This window comes from Gymnoscopelus microlampas, assembly GCF_963454915.1.
Source record: "Gymnoscopelus microlampas genome assembly, chromosome: 15".
Classification (NCBI taxonomy): domain Eukaryota; kingdom Metazoa; phylum Chordata; class Actinopteri; order Myctophiformes; family Myctophidae; genus Gymnoscopelus; species Gymnoscopelus microlampas.
The window spans coordinates 35,719,001-35,738,902 of record NC_139952.1 but is presented as its reverse complement, the minus strand read 5'-3'; the positions used below and the strand labels follow the sequence as shown (position 1 = coordinate 35,738,902).

General features: G+C 42.1%; 1 protein-coding gene across 1 annotated transcript in view; it reads left to right on the top strand.

Moving 5' to 3' along the window:
• atp1a3a (ATPase Na+/K+ transporting subunit alpha 3a) overlaps positions 1 to 19,902 on the top strand; it is a 54,050-nt gene that overhangs the window by 14,526 nt on the left and 19,622 nt on the right. Inside the window, exons 2-9 of the mRNA XM_084080894.1 lie at positions 6,263 to 6,382; positions 8,821 to 8,880; positions 10,870 to 11,073; positions 12,430 to 12,543; positions 13,969 to 14,103; positions 15,147 to 15,264; positions 16,367 to 16,455; positions 19,685 to 19,864. Of these exons, the coding sequence (XP_083937020.1) occupies positions 6,263 to 6,382; positions 8,821 to 8,880; positions 10,870 to 11,073; positions 12,430 to 12,543; positions 13,969 to 14,103; positions 15,147 to 15,264; positions 16,367 to 16,455; positions 19,685 to 19,864 (1,020 nt within the window). The remainder of the gene's footprint in view (positions 1 to 6,262; positions 6,383 to 8,820; positions 8,881 to 10,869; positions 11,074 to 12,429; positions 12,544 to 13,968; positions 14,104 to 15,146; positions 15,265 to 16,366; positions 16,456 to 19,684; positions 19,865 to 19,902) is intronic.

Genomic DNA, 19,902 nt, shown 5'->3' with positions numbered 1-19,902 from the left:
TGAAAACGCGTCGCTTCGCGACACGTTTCGAGCTTGCAGATCTGCTTTTGTGTGACGCTGTAGTATGGTCAAGTAGGGCATTCATTTACGAAAACACACAAAAAGTAAAATATGGAGATAAGAGTTTTTCTGCCCGACAGCAATGACATCCACATGAAGGGAGGAAAACAGTCTGTTTCAATCAAAGTGTTCCAGTTGACAGGCTAGCCTGGTGACTGGCGGTGACCGCTCAACTGAATTAAATTTGGGTTCTTTATACAGTTTTTGTTTTGTTTTGTTTAATCTTTAGCCACTGAAAGACACAACACCTCCAGTCTTTCAACTATCCAAAGGTATGAATGCATCATGCACACATGCGTGCGTATAGTCGCCGAATGAAATAACCGCTATATTGCTAAGTTAATGTGTGAATTACTTTGAAACCCCAACCGCTATATTGCTAAGTTAATGTGTGAATTACTTTGAAACCCCAATGGCCATTGGTCATTATCACCTCAAAACAATAGCCACACATCATCTCGGATGCCACATTATCACATGAAAAAGGCTATTTGACTAAAGTCTACATTCTTGCTGCCCCCAGCCCCTTCTCCTGCGTATCAGATACACTTCCTCGGATGGTTACTGGACAGTATACATTTTTTTTTCAAATGTTCTTGGATGGTATACTACGTATGTTGCGTAATACGGTAGAACACACAGGAATGAACATGTGTTAGTGAGAGGGGAGAGGACAGTGGTAGAGAGAGGGATTAGTATTGTTCAGTGGGTTAATCTGGTGTAGTAAACAGCAATAATCTGAGGCCCTGTTGGACGCCACTGTCCTGAGGCGAACACAGCCGCTCCTCTGACAGATGGCAACACACACACACACACACACACACACACACACACACACACACACACACACACACACACACACACACACACACACACACACACACACACACTAATGCCTGCATGAATAGAAACAGAAACCCACAGATACAGAATACATATAGAAAGTCACTTACACTTTAATTCATTGGAAGATGTAAACACAATGCAATGCATCATAAAAACACACTCTCACACACACACACACACACACACACACACACACACACACACAGACACACACACACACACACACACACACACACACACACACACACACACACACACACACACACACACACACACACACACACACACACACACACACACACACACTCTCTCTCAGAACAAATACACATACTGTACTATACACAAAAAAACAGCCAGATGTGTCCAAAGTGGGAGGCGGAGCTATCGTATGATGATTACCACAGACTGTCACCAAGCCCTTTAGTCTGCCAGGGCCTTTTCTGGAGAGACAAAATAAATTACACTGAAACGCAGCATCACAAAGCCCTCAAATCAGCCTGAAACCTCCCAGCCCGGACTAATACTCATTAATAGCTTTCACAAAATACATTCTCCCTCAGTCTCTCCCGTAGCTCATTACTACCACCCATGACCTACACTCTGTTGTTCATGGTTTTACATGCACAAAAATGTTCACAATAAACCCATGGCTGTAGAGTGGAGGAACTAAAGGTCGACAAATGTTCTGTCCAAATTCACAGTTTTGATAAAGATTACATTTTTTGATAAAGTTTTTCTCAGCAATTTAATCATGATGTCAATTCCCATCGAACAATGAACTACAAATTGGTCCCTTTTGCTGATAACACCCGCTTGTTGGTCTTAGAGAGGGTGTAGATAGCCACGTGTGTCCTCATACACATGGAGTTGCCAGCCACTTCTCTTTACCTGACAGTGAGGAGCTTCAGCAGTTCCAACCAACCAGTAGGTCTGTAGGAGTAGCTAGTGCAGCGACAAAGAACACTGACCCTGGCCTGTGAGCTTCCAACCAGCGAACATGGCCAATTTTCCCTTTGCCAACCCAGTACCTCCCTAGAAAAACCACTGTCTACATCTGTGTTCTCAACTTTTTCAGGCCGTGCAACCCCCCAAAATAATCATATTTGAACTGGGGACCCCCACCCTGACAAGCACTTGGAAATGTAGGCATTACATTTAGTTTTACTCGGTTCCCCAGATAAATATTGTGAAAATAGCAAATCTACAAGCTCAGCAATTCGCGTTGTGAGCTTGTAGATCGGCTATTTTCTCAATTTCTGCCTCTTTCTTATATTATTTGACAATTTCACCAATGGGCAATGTTTGACCCGTTTTTATAGTATAGTTTGTTGATTAGTTTTGATGCAGTAATGGTCTTTTTTTTCCTTCTTTTTTTTTAGCTATATTAAAAAGGTCTTAAAAGTCCTTAAATTGTCACTTCACTATCAGCTGGGTTCCTCTGGGGGTCCCGACCCACAGGTTGAGAACCTCTGGTCTACATTACCAACCACAACTAGATGCGGAAGGCCTGTAAAGTTCTCAGCACAAATGCTGAAGAGGTGTGTATATGGAATGTACAAGTCCGACAGATATACCATCAAAGTTTAGAGGAGGCCTCTTCAACAGGGGGTCCGGGACCCCTAGGGGGTCCTCAGAGTTACTACAGGGGGCCGCCAAATCTTTGTGCAATATGATTTTTTTTTACATTAACCACTTGAACCACCCCTCCCTTTTCTGAGGAGAACTTTAGCCAAAAATAGCAGATCTACAAGCTCACAACGCCTCGCAGCGCGAGGCGTTGTGAGCTTGTAGATCTGCTATTTTTGGCAAAGAGTTATAGGTGTAGAGGGAAAAAAGAGCAGACCAAGTAATATTTTTTTTTTTCATCTGAAACACAATTTTATACAATAAGTAGTGGGGGTCCCTGCTTCATCTCTTTCTCAGCTAGGGGGTCTGAAAACGTTGAAGACCCCTGGTTTAGAGGAGGGTGTTGTGCAAGCGAATGCTTGACTCTCTCTCGCTAAAATAGTTGACATTAATGATGATTGACATGCTGGCGTCTGTCATGGCAGGAGCAGAAACTTGGCAGGTGTAGCAACAGTAACTAAGGGTTGTAGGACTTGGCGAAGGGCCATTGCACTGTGTGAAGTAATCGGTCCCCAGTCCCCACAGTGGAGGGCGGGTACTTAAACCCATGTGCCACTCGGACGCCCCGGCCCATTCTGTTAATGGTTTTCTTAAAAAATATTTGTTTTCGGGGGGTTTTATCACCAAAATGTGGTTTTATATTCCTAAGAGGAGGTGGATAAAAGTGCACGTGTGCTTTACATTTGCATAGCTTCGACAATGTGTGAAGAGAAGGAACAGAAAGAAGTGACATACTTTTGTTCATATAAATCTGTTGTTTAATAGTGGAAACAGCAGATCTGCAATCTCACAATGCGACTCGTTGTGAGCTTATATATCGGCTATTTCCATTATTTTGTTTACATTTTGAAAGTATATTAAATATAATTTATAGTATTATTAATAAATACTATACTATATTTAATAATATAGTATTATTAAATGTGTCAGTCATTTTTAAGTAATTTGTCATCTGCCCTGTGGATTTTTTGTCTACAAAGCCTAATAGCCAATCAAAAATGTTAAAGGCCGAAAACACAGTTAAATTGTTAATCACAATTATTTGTCCTGGATTGTGAGATGCATGCTGGTCTGGGAGACAGAGAAAGATGTATTCATCTAGCTCCTGCGCTGTGATCCCCCATCCCATGGACACATGTAGTCCAATATGTACCAGACATTTTATAGATGTCTGGTACATATAGATGTACAGTAACAGTTACAAGCATACATGTACACCTCAATGGTGCATGCAATGCAAGTGCATTTAAGCGTACATACAGTACAGGCACATGTGCAAATACTATAACATCCACACACAAATTTCCATGCGATGTGCGAGAATGCAGATTAGCCGACTCATGGTCTTGAGCACCTTGGGTTGACTCCCACATGCAGTTTGCTCACTACCAGTTCCTTCTCTCTCTGGCCTCGTACAGCAGTACTGATTACACTCTAGCCACGAACAGACCGCCTCTCAAGGTCATCTCCTATGTCAGATTTCCACACTGCTCATCCCATACAATTCCATGCAAGTTCCCTACGGACTTTCAGATCCTGCATCCACGCATACAATGCACAATGTATGCCATAATGTAGGACAGCCCTAATGATGAATGTCCCACGATGCATTTTAATTAGCATCTTCTTTATCTCCACCAGGAGTCATGTGATCAGGATCCCTTTGTCCTTTGTCTCCCCCCTCGTAGACAAAGTCAAATCTGTCTCCGTGTAACACCCCCCCCCCCCCCCCCACCCCCCACACTACCACCACCTTTGGGCACAGTTGTCAACTAAATGGCAGCTGTTTGAGTGGCAGCCAGCGCTCTCGAGACAAGTCTGTCATCTACAGTAATGATACTTCTAATCACAGTGTCTCAATGTGCCCTCTCAGCAGAGGATTGAGTCTATGTTTGGAGCTCAATCTAGATGTTTTGACTGGGTGGGAGGGGGGCGTTGATGGTTATGGAAGAAATCAGAGCTCCCCTCAGAGCATAGTCTGTGCTGGCAGGTATATGCAGTGGTAGTGACTAACTACTGTACTGTAGTACTGTACTTAAGTACAATTTTGAGGTATTTTTACTTTACTGGAGTATTTCCAATTTAAAAAATGTAGTTTTACTTGTAGTTATTTGAAAGCTTTGGTTACTAGTTACTTTGTCGATTTTGATTATTATTACAAAACATACATTAACCACTTAAGCCCTATACTTTGTCTATTTGAAAATAGCCGATCTATTTTCAAATAGATCGGCTGTTATAGATGCTCTATTAGATGCTCTATTCTATTCAAATAGATGCTCTATTTGAGCATTGTGTGATGCTCAAATAGAGCATCACACGATCGTTGTGATGATCATAACGCGTTGCATCGTGATGTGAGCTTGTAGATCTGCTATTTTCAAAAGATTTGTATACATTTTGAAAACTTAATAACGTTCTGCATAATGTTTACTTTTACTTGTGGTACTTTAAGTATATTTTGATGCCAGTACTTGTGTACTTTTACTCAAGTAAATTCTGAATACCAGACTTTTACTTGTAACATTGTGGTACTGATACTTATATTTCTTCCATCACTATGTCAGCTTGAAATGAAGTCTCTGAGATTATTTTGAATTCAAACGGTCCAACGGGTGGATCATGCATTCCCAACTTGCATCGCTCCTGACTTGCATCATTCCCGAGTAGGCCGGTACCCATTCATAACTGTGCTAACGGGTGCCACACTGGCTAGGGTACTCTCACTACGTGTACAGCGAGTACTCTGACAACAGTATTGCATAACCGGGTGGAGCATGCATTCCCAACCTCATCGTTCCTGATATCGTTCACAACTTGCGTGGTCCCCGAGGAATTGCTGGACACTCACAGACATTTGTTGCAATGATCATGGTGTGAAGTAATTACATTTCTGGAAGTGTAGGCAGAATGGTTTTGTGTGTTCTTGTGTAGATTTAATGCTATTTTTATTTTACTTTACTAAAGGATCGTATCCTCTGTCTCATTATCAGGAGCATCGTGTCTGCCATCTCAAATGATGATAAAAATAAATGTTCATGAAAAACTATAGTGGTAAATAATCCGAAAAACATTTTAGCAAGTTGTTTTCACCATGTACTGTAGCTTTGGAATTAGAAACTCTAGATAGTAGTCTGGCATCTTTAGCTCTTGTATATTTTACCAACCGACGTTAGTGAAATGAAAGACGATGGCTTCAGGATCGTTGAAAGACGATCAACAATTTCCATTCATGATGGATTGAGTATTTTAGGATTTCCTAACCTGAGATAAGATAGAATGGAATAAGATCAACTAGAATTCCTAAAGTTAGTCAGAAGAATTAGCTTCTATATTCATCTGAGAGCGTGAGTTTGTTTATAAATGGGATTTATTTCAGTGTGCATATTTGTAATGGTGACAAATAATTAATTATATTGCTGCTACTGTACATACTCTCAATTGCTTTCATCTCTTGCCCATTAAAATGCCTCTGCAAAACTGCAATGTGGAAGTCAGCAAGAACCATAGTGAAGATTGTGTGTGTGTGTGTGTGTGTGTGTGTGTGTGTGTGTGTGTGTGTGTGTGTGTGTGTGTGTGTGTGTGTGTGTGTGTGTGTGTGTGTGTGTGTATCTTTTTTTACACTAGTGCATATTATTAGATTAGGATGTAGGAATTCAAGCTTATTTAACAGGCATTTGACTGACTCCTACTTGTTAAATACCTGTAAAATCGTGTGTGTGTGTTGCAGTATGGACGGTCTGACAGCTACCGCGTGGCCACCACGACGGACAAGGATGAGAAGGAGTCGCCTTCCAAGAAGAAGGAGAAGGGCAAGGACCTGGACGACCTCAAGAAGGAAGTCCCATTGGTAAGTACACCTGGTTCCTCTGACTGAAACTAGAGTGTACAGAATGGGGATACGTTGACAGTAGCTGATGATGGTTCTTTGCTTATTTGCGCGCCGGTGTCTCACTCCAAAGAAAGCTGATCTACAAGCTCACAATGTGTTGTAGCACGACGCATTTTGTGCTTATAGATCGCCTATTTCTGGTGTGAAACACAATGCGCAACCAAGAATAAATCTGGCTTTAGTCAAACAGTACTACCAGCTCTGTGCCAAGAGACAAAAGCTTAAGTGACACAGAGCGTCAAACAAGCAGGGTTCATCACATTAAACACAGATGGGTGGAATTCACAAGCTACTCAAAGCTACCGTATATTACAGTCACAGCTCGTGTTATGACAAGGGAATGGGAAATCAAATACAGATTTCTTTGCATCGTTGCAAACCTAGTTTTAAGAGAACTTAAAGTTGGTGTAATTGATTTTAAATAGCTCTATATTCTGATAGCAATCATCGCTAGAGAGTCCATTAACAAGGGACTTTTAAGTAATCATAAAATATGTTTGTAGGTCAGGATACCAATTTGAACCAGGATAAAGAACTTATGCAGAATACAGGATACACAAGTGATGGGGAAGAAAATAGCTGACACATTTTGAATTGAAAATGTAAGCTGATAAATCCTATTTGTGTGGTTTTCTCCTGGTTGGATAAAATTGGTATCCATAAAAATGTATCTTCTGTTTTACTAACGATTTTGAGAGATGGGAATACCCTGTTACTGAACAAACACATACAGAGCTTTAATGTTTTAAAAGGATCCCTGGCTAATAAGCCAAATATGCCTTAATACATTATAATTGTCCTCTATAACTAAAATGTAAAATTAAAAACACCTTAACTTTTATTATTTATTTTAGAAATAGTTTCACTCAAAAGGGGCAATGCCTGTCGCAAGTTGATGATGTCATTTGTCCATGCGTGGTCTAGCCCTATGGAATTTATGGAATGCATGTGAGAATAAAAAACAACTTAATACTTCCTAGGTTAATATTAAAAACATATATTTTAGTTATAGAGGGCAATTATAATGTATTAGGCATGTTTGGCTTATTAGCCAGGGATCCTTTTAACAAAAACATCACCTTTATGCACACAGTGAATTGAAAACCAACCAAGAAGTGTTTCTCATGGGACTAAATCCTTTTATGTTTAGCAGACATTAAGCAGGATGCTGAAAGTTGATGTTGGAATCAATAACAAAATAGTCTTCATTCTGAGGAGGTTGACACCATGCTAAAATATATACTATTAACAATGTTGGTCAATTCTGTCAAATTCTCAGTCTTGAGAGAAAAACGGAACTCCGTAAACAGCATATTCCTGCCATTGATCCAGTTCTTATAACTCTGACCCTGAAGTAATGTAATTGATAGGGAGCTAAACAAAGACATAGTGTATTGTTATTGAACTGTAGTGGTGGTATAGGCTGTGTGGTTTGAGGTTAATATGCCAGAGAAATACAATCCTAATGGCAGAGGGATTTCCTACTGTGTGGAGCCATGAGCTGATTGATTGATGTACTTTATTTAGTAAGACATGAGAACAACAGTACATGGAAGTACAAATTCACAATACGAGGTCTACTAAACTGGAAGACTCATAAAAGCACTGAGCTTGTTTCAAATGAGTTCCCCACGCACACAAATCATGATGACATATAAGAGACAGACAGATATACACAACTACTATAGAATGTCATACAATGAGTTTACAGGTTACTGGTATGAAGAGTGAGAAATATGTACAAAAGAAGATGGAGAGAGGGGGGGGGGGGTAGGTTAGGTTAGGAGGGTGGTAAATATAGGCTAAATATAGGAATGACCCTTTACACTGAGGGGTATCTACACTTTTAATGATTAAAAGTGGAAAAGTGTCATCTGTTGTCAACCAAGTACCTACTGTGCTTCAAAAGGTGTCATGCGTTGTATCAAAATTCTGTAACCTTTTCCCCCAAATGGAAAATATGCAATTTGGACACTTTATTTGCTTTTTATTTTTTACTAAGGCCAGTCTAGACTAGGGGAGTTTTACCCACAAGTACCAGAACATAAAAAACACATACAATACATGAAAGTAACTGACACTGAATGGGTACCTTACCTGCATGTCTACCACCAACCATCTGGTATGCCAAAGGATAAAGGAAATGCCAGGAATCAATTGAAGATAAAATGTGACCCACAGCTGCTCCAAAAACACGCCAGAAAACCTCACAGCCTCTCTCAACGTTTTTTCTTCTTCTTTTTTTTTTTTTTTAAAGGTTGTGCTTTCTAGAAAGGTTTCATATTGATTGACACTGACAGTATTTTGTAATTACTCAATCCATATAAAATGTCACTGAAATGTCAGAATATAATTGAGGTTTATTCATAATTCTTTTTGTCCTTTTCTTTCTACAGACGGAACACAAGATGTCCATTGAGGAGGTTTGCCGGAAATACAACACTGATATCGTCCAGGTAAATTGCTCTCATTGAATGTGTTCTTATTCTCAAGTAGGACAGCCTTTAATTACTTCCAGGGTCCAGGGAACAAAATGAACACCTGCCAACGGCCAATGGCGTTGACAACGGAGACTAACTAGCCACTTGGTGTGTGAAAAGAATCGGAGCCATCTACTGCATTTTTTTATTTCCATATAAGAACTAGCTTCCATTGTCTGTCTGTGATTCTGCCTAAAGCGGTACTTTTTTTTAAAGCGGTGCAGCCGCTCATGTGAGTGTGCGTGCCGTTCACACGTGTGTGCGTGTGGATGTGTGTGCATTCAAACAGTAGCACTTCCTCTATTTACTGCTCTGTGCTCAGATCCGGTCGAAAGCCTGCCTATTGTATCTGGTAATAACCACAACAAACATACATGCACACACAGACCGTTTCCGTATCCTCACTAAACCGGATGGGTATAGGAGAGTGCAGAATGAATAGCCATGCAAGTCACAATCCAGAAAATAAGTAAATGGCAAACGTCCGAACCTCAATATCCGAACGTCAACGAAACAAACAAACCTTCGTAGAACATTCTGACCTTTTGGAGCTAGCCTTATCCCCATATGGACATGTTAACGTTTGTGAATGCCACCCACCGTCCGTCAACCCACAAGACAATTTAAAGTCTTATGTCTTTTGACAGACGATCAGAAGAGATTAGAGGAGACGAGAGGTGACGGCTCCATCCAGGCGCATTGAAATAGTTACAACAATCTTTGATCTCGCCGCTATGTGACGTTGCTTATGTATGCCCACTCCTTGTTCTTGTTATCACTGAGTCTGAGCACACAGAAACAAGTTCTAAATCAACTGTAAGTTGGTTTTGGCAATATGTGTTTGAATATTGTGTTAATCTCTGTGTCAACGAACGGAGGTCTACGTATGGGAGTGTCATAGGCTTCTCTCTCTCTCTGAATAGCCCTGGGATCCGTCTATTTACTGTACAGAACGCCATATCTCTTCATAGGTTTTGAATATTGATTGATTGAATACTTTATTAGACAGAAATGTAAACAGCACGAGGTACAGTCAGAGATTTTGGGCTAAAAGGATTACACAGAAAGGTTCCATTGTGGTCCTATTCAGGTCAATTAACTTAACATCTCAGCATATTAAAATCAAGTTACATACAACAAGCAGCGGGTAGATGTCTGCATTGAAGTAAACTAACACTGATCAGGATTGTCATTTGACGAGACAAAAAAAGAGTCCTGCAACTTCACTCAATAGACTGTGATACCAAAAAGAACAGACCTACAAGCGAGCGACCATCGCATCGCAATGCATCGAGTTGAGACCTTGTTTCTTGTCAAGCGAGGAACACATCAATCATCTAGAAAAGATAGACGCCTCAGTAGTATTGCCCATGTTGTGTTTTGCCTGGAGGCGGTCCACAGGCCCACTGTGACTCAGCGACACCTGTCAATCTCAAAGACACCTGATTTCTTATTTTGAATGCAAAAAATGAATGTTTTTGCATTCGCCGCTGCTACAATGTCATCCAAGGGGAAACACTGATTACGGTATTAGAATCTTGATATAGTAGGTAAAACAACATCCCTGTAGAACAGTCAGAAGACAGTGTTCGGTGGTGTTTAAAACCACTGTTCTAAAGAAACATTTTGCTCCTCCTACACTTTACTTGATGATGCTTTGTCTGTAACTGTTCACAGACAGTGATATACAGTACCATGTGATGTTTACATTGATGAGCCATCCTGCTCTTCTTGCCCTCTCTTCTCTTTCTTCCTCCCTCCTCTCCTTTTTCAACTCCCCTAACGTCCTACTTCTGTACTCGTCCCATCTCACCCCACAACACCTCCCTCTCTCACCACTCTTCACCTCTTCCTTTTCTCTCCTCCCTTGCAATTACTCTTACCCTCTCTCTTTCTTTCACTCTTTCGCTCACTCCTATACACCTCTTTCTCCACCTTACCGTCTTCCCTCTGCCCCTCCTCCAGGGTCTGACCAATGCCAGGGCAGCGGAGTACCTGGCCAGGGATGGCCCCAACGCGCTGACCCCACCCCCCACCACCCCGGAGTGGGTCAAGTTCTGTCGCCAGCTGTTCGGGGGTTTCTCCATTCTCCTGTGGACCGGAGCTATCCTCTGCTTCTTGGCCTACGCCATCCAGGCCGCCACCGAGGACGAACCTGCCGGAGACAATGTAAGATGAGAGAGAGAGAGTGGGTGGAAGGGTGGTGGGATGGAAGGTTGGGTTGGTGGGTGGAGGGATGGGTGGGGAGGTAAACATGGTGCTGTCCTCCGTCCTACTCATGCCATCCGTGCTGCTACAGCCGTTGAACATGCAGACGATAATGAGTCGATACAAAAGAGGAAAGGGAAGGATTACAGAAGAGAAATGGATTAATGGATGGAAGGATACATAGGAAGGTACATGCATCTTGCGAGGGAAAACACAGATAAACGGGGAGTGAGAGGTGGGTGGATGCATAGACTGATGGATGTATAGAAATAGGGGGGATAGATACAGTATAGGGAGAGAGGGAGAGATTGATAAAGCAGTGTTCCCCCTACCTGTTTTCAGCAAGTTATGAAAAGAGAGCTAGGCTAGCAATAGCATGGTATCAGTGACAGCATCGCCTCAGCTGAGCCGCACCGGCCAGACAGGGACACCTTCTCAGGCTGACAGATAGCATCGTGTCAGTGTCTCTTTTGGTTCCGCCATGGGGGGAGCATCACTCACAGCAGGGTAAGAGCAAAGGTTTATGGGTCAGCGTTGTTTAGTGCCCGGGTCAGCACGTAGTGCTGAAGTCTCGAGGCTAAACAGCTTTGACACATACAGCGTGGAAAGGACAATGTGTCAGAGACAGGCCATAGGGCTGGACTCTGGGAAAACACACAGACCAAGCGAGGACACAGTTGAGTCAGCATGAAGGACTGAGACATACTAATCAGTCATTTATACTTTATTGTACAACCATGCCATCTGTTGAAAGTAGCTGTTTTTCAACCAAAATCTTTCAGTTTAAAATCACTTATTTTCAGCGAACAACAGCATCTTACAGGTTCATAGGTTCGCGCCCCCGAATCAGAGCAGTATTTGTACTATTTCTAGAAGGTACTGAAATAGCCATGTCTGACATATCTAACGCCTCACCTCTCTTATAACGGCATGAATCAAAATTACACTTGTAGTGTAAAATGATGTTAAAATTAATGACATTTATTGTTGCTCTGAATGTGACAGTAATATCTCTGTCCTGCTTCCTCTCTCTCTCTCTCTCTCTCTCTCTCTCTCTCTCTCTCTCTCTCTCTCTCTCTCTCTCATGGTTTATCTGTTTTGACCTTGTTTGTTCATATCCAGTGTATTTTTAGACCGTCGTGAGAGATTAAATATGAAAGCCAGATCTTTGTGCGCTCTTTCCCTGTAGTTGGTTGTCTGTTTCCATTCCTTCCTAGTTCTCCTTTTCAGAGTACTTTAAGTAATGAGATGTCACTGAACTAAATGATGACTTTAACATCTCCCTCCTCTCTCTTCTCTCTCTCTCCATCTCTGTAGTTGTACCTTGGTATCGTGCTGTCAGCTGTGGTCATCATCACCGGCTGTTTCTCCTACTTCCAGGAGGCCAAGAGCTCCAAGATCATGGAGTCCTTCAAGAACATGGTGCCCCAGGTATGGCAATGGATCCAATGTAGTTATTATTCAGTCACAAGCTGACAAGCTTGTTAATACTTTCATGGGTTGGATATTTATACAGACTTCACCACTTTCACTTTCACACATACAAAAAAACTATTTAGTGCCACTGGAAGCCTTTTAATATTGTTTCTCTTGTAGAAACACATATCTATGACAAAATATATCAAAGGCGCCGCTACCTTCACACAGGTGTGATTTTTTTAATGAACACACAGACTTAAAGGGTGTTCAATGGCCCTGATTTATGGCGGAAAAAATGCAAAAGCGGAAAAATGGAGTTAGTTGGTTCCTGCCGGACAGCAACGATATGCTATAGGATATGGGCCACATGGCTCGGGATCCATTAGTTCCCAAGGCTACTTACTTACAAAATAAGAAAAAGAGGTTGCGCATCAACAATGGGTTTTCTCAGTGGAGTGCTAGACCTAAAGTCCAGTATACACATCAAAAGAAGGAATTATAAAAAGAGCATGCTCTGAGGAAGGCTCATAGCCGAAACGCGTTCATTTATTGGTGTGCCATTAAAAAAAGTGGAAATGTGAGTACTTTGTCCTCCATTTAATTGAAATTTTGGATGTGTTACTTACTTACAGTAAATGCAAGTGATTGCATATTCGGATTTAGAATCTGCACAGATATTTAGGATCCATCCATGAGTTAAGGTTTTGTTTCTGTAAAACCGATCTCTACCATTTAAGATAAGATAGTGATACTTGAATGTGCAATGTGTTCTTGAGAAACCGAAGGGTTTTAGGACCCTGCGTTTGGCAATGTGTGTATTACAGTGGTACGATAAAAAAATAATTGCAGATCTCAAAACCAAATCGGATGGGTGCTGGATCCAAAAATACCTGGTGGAATGGAAACAGAAAGATCTGCACACCAAATAGCTCTTGTTAAAAGGATTGTAATCTGCAAAAGTAGATGTTTCGAGCAATACCGGCTCTGAAGTCTGAGCTTTGTTGCTCGAAATGTCAATACTTTTGCAGACTAAAATCCTTTTAATAGGAGCTATTTGGTGTGTGATGATGGCTCATTGTTGTTATAAATCTTTTCCCCCCGAAAAGTAAAGATTTAGGTAAACGGTCGTTTCTCATGACAAACACACAATTAAGTGGTGATTATGACTTTTAATGGTGTAGCTGATTAATTTTGTGCTGCCGTAGCTCAGCACCCTCAAATGTAATGTAAAATATCATTTTGAACAAACCCTGATGGATTGATTACATCCTCTTCCGTGTTTGACACAGAACTTCTGAATTATGTCTGTTATGACGGATTTCTTCCATCTTAGCAGTGGAGAGCATCTTGTTGAGCCGAATGGGACAGACTTTGATTACAGCTCTCTCTTTCTCTTACTGTTTCCCTCTCCTCTTTCCCCCCTCCCTCCATCTCCAGCAAGCCCTGGTGATCCGTGAGGGGGAAAAGATAACGATTAACGCTGAGGAGGTGGTGGGAGGAGATCTGGTGGAGGTGAAAGGAGGAGACAGGGTCCCTGCTGACCTCCGCATTGTCTCCGCCCATGGCTGCAAGGTGGGACCGCACACACTCTTGCACAGGCATGCGCACATGCACACTTGAGCCTTATTGCGCTGCAATGCATTGTGAGCTTGTTAGATTTGCTATTTGCGGTGCGCGACACTGGCAACCAGTGTTAATTTTAACAGCATTTTGGTCGACTAAATCTACAGTTGAAAAATGTATTTTTGGCAGGCCTTGATGGCGTCGTAATGGCAGATTTTACACTTGGTTGCATGCTGAAAATAGCCGTTGTGACGCATTGGTCCACGCCCTGTTTAACACCATAAAGGGCAACTGGAATAGCCAACGTAAAACTAACTTGAAAGCACTCCGTTGTACAAGTTAAACGGCATCACTCGTCAAAAAGAAACAATCTACAAGCTACAATGCTTTGCATCGCAACACCTTGACAAAAAAAAAAAATGTATGCCTCACATTCACACACAGATGCAAGGTGCAGTTAGGGGTTCAGGTTAGTGCTCAAGAACACTTAGACATGCAATGCCAAGAGGAGCCAGTATCTAACCAGGAACAACACACACACACACACATTTTAACCATTTATTTATGTCCACACAAAGGAGAGCATACAAGGACACAAATATTAAAGATGCAGTAAGATTACATCACAAAATCATGGCATATGTCTTCATGATACAATAAGCATGTCACTCAGTACTCTATGGGTATAAGTAAGGGCATCTCCGCCATATGTGGCGGCTGCCAATTATAGCAGAGACAGCACAAAACTTTGCCAGCCTTTTTGCCTCCTTTTTGGGCATCCCCAGTTGTTGGAACCCTCTAACAACCAGTCTGTGGGTATGTCCTAGGCTGCCAAATATAAAAACAAATAGTCTGCACCTATAGCCCAGCTCTGAGATGGTATGTAGGAGTGGTTGGTATTTAATGACCTTGGTCATAAAAGCTTCCTCACACACACACACACACACACACACACACACACACACACACACACACACACACACACACACACACACACACACACACACACACACTTACATATTCTCTCTCACAAACAATCCTGTCCCTCGCAGGTGGACAACTCCTCCCTGACTGGCGAATCAGAGCCACAGTCCAGGTCACCTGACTGTACCCATGACAACCCCCTGGAGACCCGCAACATCGCTTTTTTCTCTACCAACTGTGTCGAAGGTACGGTCATCTTTGCAACTGCCTGACAATGACGTTGATGTCATTTGAACCGATGCTGTCATCATCGCAGATGTTTTCAGTCAGCTGTCATCATCATCACACACGACCCCTTTTGCTTCGGTTTCTCTTCTGCCCATTACCGCCTTTGCCATTCACCATCATCATCATCATCATTAATGTAATCATCCTCTTCTTCCTTTTCCTCCATCATCACTCCCTCGGCGATGTATGCGCCCGAGTTTGAACTCGGTCAGGCCCACATGTGGTGGGCATATCGGTCGGCTCGGCGGTTTTGGACAACCGCCTTTCTGGCCGAGTTTGAGGTCTATCGGTCAGATGGTTCTCAAGATGCATGCATTACAGATGTGCAGAGACTGCAGACAGGCACACGCACACACACAGATTTGGGACAAGATTGTGTACAAACACTGATCCAACTGACTTCCCACTTGGCACTCTGTCGGGTATGTGGACTTCACGTCTGCTTTACAATTACAATACTGGTGGTTCTCAGACTTTTTAATTTCAAGGACCACCATAACTCTGAGAGGATTTGGTTCCATTTGTACACTCTCAAAGTTACCGACCTGTAAGGGTCCAATTGGAACCCCCTGTAGTAGTCGTTAAAGGGAACCGTTAAGGAATCGGACCGTCAAGAGGGAATCGTTAAGAAACAGACAATGACATAAAAACATAGACATAGACAATGACAGTCAGTGGGTCACATACAAACAGTGGACTGTTGAAATTATATATAAATACAGTTATAGGTGTAAATGGGTGTATATGTTTTATGTAAGAGTTGCTTTTGATGGTTGTGTTCCCCGTTTGCTTGCTATAACACCATTATTGGTCATGGTGGTAATTGACTGGGAAGAGTATGGTCTATGCTGCCTCCATGTGGACATTATATGGTATTGCATACAGTGTAGGCGATCACAGTCTTCAGCCATCTGCTCTTACGTTTTCTTTTTTCTTCACTCTCATCCTTGATTTTCATTCTTGTTCTTGTTTCGTTATTTTATTCTTGACAATTAGGCAAAACATAATACAGTTTCTGTATATTATATTAAAATATATATATTTGTTTACCATTCTCCAGGCACGGCGCGTGGCATCGTGGTGTGTACCGGTGACCGTACCGTGATGGGCCGCATTGCTACCCTGACCTCAGGCCTGGAGACCGGCAAGGTATTCCATCTGGGTTTTTCTTTTATGCAAACTGACATTGGGCCCTTGAGCAAGGACACTACTACCACTGATCATTTTCGAAGTGCCCTTTCAGTGTGAGGTCTATGCAGGGACGTGCACAGATAGACTCTAGGTGGTGCTAGAGCGCCTGCCCTTTGCCCTCTTGACCAGAAGTGCCCTTTTGAAAGTTTACAGCAGGGGTCTTCAACAGGGGGTCCTCAGAGTTACGACAGGGGGTCCGCCAAATCTTAATGTGATATGATTTTTCTTTTTACCATAACCACTCGAAACCTAGCATCCCTTTTCTGAGGAGAACTTTAGCCAAAAATAGCAGATCTACAAGCCCACAACGCCTCGCGCTGCGAGGCGTTGTGGGCTTGTAGATCGGCTATTTTTGGCAAAGAGGTATAGGTGTAGAGGGAAAAAAGAGCAGACCAAGTAAACAAAAACAAGAAATGACTAAAGTCATAATATAGCTGCCAGCGGCAGGCTTTTTTTGCCCCACTCTGCAGCACAAAATGTAAAAGTGGTCTTTAAAATGAAATCTCAGCCATTCCAATGCAACCAAAATAACTCAACAGAGAGGTTCATCGGTTGGCTACCAATATAAAGGATATGTGTGTGTGTGTGTGTGTGTGTGTGTGTGTGTGTGTGTGTGTGTGTGTGTGTGTGTGTGTGTGTGTGTGTGTGTGTGTGTGTGTGTGTGTGTGTGTGTGTGTGTGTGTGTGTGTGTGTGTGTGTGTGTGTGTGTGTGCGTGTGTCGCAATGTACTTGTGTGAAAGTACAATAGTATTGGTATCAAAATGTACGTAAAGTTCCAAAAGTGAAAGTACTAAAATGTTTGAAAATAGCAGATCTACAAGTAGGTATTATACTTGTAGGTGTGAAATAGGGCTAAAGTGTTAAATGTATGTTTTATAATGTAATGCACAATATTTGCCTCTGAGATGTAGTTGAGTAGAAGTAAATTAAATTTGTATCAGCAACAAAAATAGTTAGCCTAGCCTACTTATGCTTAGGCTATGAAAGTAAAGTGCAACCCTAATCCTAAGTGAAACCACCTTTCAGGGTGAAAATGGCGCAGCCTCGCTTCTCCATCTAAACGTGCAATACAGGGGAATCCGCAAAAGTGTGATGTTATGTGTCACGTAGGCTGACTAGGCTCTCTTGCATGAGTGAAATAAGCAGTCAGTTCTATGAAAACAAAGCCAAAAGAAGCGACTAGGCTACATGAGCAGTAGCACAGACTAGTACATTGGCTATTTGAAAATAGCATATCTACATGTGCGCAAAGTGTTGCATTCACAACGCTTTTTGAGCTTGTAGATCGGCTATTTTCAAAAAGATCTTGAAAAGAAAAAGTTAAAGAATATTTGGAATATATATATATATACATATATATATATATATATATATATATATATGTATAGATATGTGTGTGTATATATATATATATATATATATATATATATATATACACACATACACATACATACATACGAGCAGTAGCACAGACTAGTACATTGGCTATTTGAAAATAGCAGATCTACATGCTCGCAAAGTGTTGCATGCACGACGCTTTTTGAGCTTGTAGATCGGCTATTTGCAAAAAGATCTTGAAAAGAAAAAGTTAAATAATATTTGGAATATGTATTTATATGTATATATATATATATATATATATATATATATATATATATATATATATATATATATATATATATATATATATATATATATATATATATATATTCTGTCAGTCATTGTACGTATATTGTAATGAATTGATTACTGCAACAAAGTAAGGATACAGCACTATTGTTACAACTTGAGCACCCCACTGTTGCCAGTGGGGTGCTCCTTCCATTCCGACATCTCACCACTCCGACTAGTGGCTTCCGCGTGCGGTTAGGGTTAGGGTTAGGTATAGGGTTAGTCAACGTCGGAAAGGCGACATGTCGGAAAGGAGAAATGCACCCGTTGTCAGTCAACAACACAGCCAGGCTCTCCCCAACTCCTTTCACGTCTCTACTCTCTACTGGTTTGGGTGCCTCGGAGGCGAAAGGAAAACTCGCGTGCTCAAACATGTTCATGGACCCCCAGATTAATATGTATTTGTCAACAGCCCCCCCCCCCCCATCTGTTTTGAGCCAGGGAACCCCCTTCCCTGCGGGGACGGGCGATGTGAAGTCGTCGAAAAATAAATGTTCTAAGTAACTAAGTACATTTACTCAAGTACTGTATAAGCGTGCATCCGTTGTTTGGCCGCTATTAGACCTTTGCAGTCAGAGGTAAGGGGGGGTGGGAGGACAACTGCCCGGCGTGCCTGCGCCGCGGTGCTGCGAGGGGAGGCGGGTGCTGTAAACGACGGCCGTCCATTGGCTAGGACGGCCGTCCATTGGCTTTAAAGTAGTGTCTCCCCATTGGCTGTGAAGTAGTGAAGGACAGCCAGGACAGCCAATAGCAAAAAAAGTGTTGAATACATGTCGGAAATCTGTCGGGTCAGAGTCAGAGTGAATACAGAGCCGCGCTTTCAGCTGGCGGCTAAAAAGTATAATTTACTTGAGCACCAGCCCCTCAAAATGTCTGTGCACGCCACTGGGTCTATGAGCTCACCCTGCTTCAGGCACGATGAGCTACTGTAAGTGGATGACTAGACTTTAGAGGGCTGTGTCTATGTATTTTAAAGAGGGCGATTTTGGGCATGTCATTATAGGCAGACATTGTCAAAGAATGGTCAAAAAATAATGAAAATAGAAGATCTACAAGCTTGGTTTGGAAGTTGTATATCGGCTAGTTTCCCATAGTATTTCACAAGTACAGAGCTTGTTAAAGCAGCGCTATGTAACTTTAAACAACTATATAGCATATTATGTCCCACAAAATTATAAAGTTACATGTTTAAGCAATAACAATCATCCTTGGGGGGGTTGACTGTATTACTATGTTTAGGGGAGACAATGAGTTTCATCATGGCACTTGCCAAGACACCAAGGCAGAACTGCCAGTCAGTGCGAAGACTGGCCAATCACAGTGAGTCCTCGCCGGACATGCTTGCCTAGACTTTTGGGTAGTGAAGTCAAAGACGTTGGCTGCCATGTTATTTGTGTCCAAAGTGGCCACTGATACAAACAAAGCAAAACAGGATGTTTGTTTTTTTGTGACTGTATGCCATTGACCTCCAAGTTTCCCACTCGAATACAAAACCCTCTTCCTCTTCCTCTTGTAGACGCCCATCGCCAAGGAGATCGAACACTTCATCCACCTGATCACAGGCGTGGCCGTCTTCCTGGGCGTCAGCTTCTTCATCCTGGCCGTCATCCTGGGCTACTCCTGGCTGGAGGCCGTCATCTTCCTCATCGGCATCATCGTGGCCAACGTGCCCGAGGGTCTTCTGGCCACCGTCACTGTGAGTACAGGAGGATGGTGTGTGTGTGTGTGTGTGTG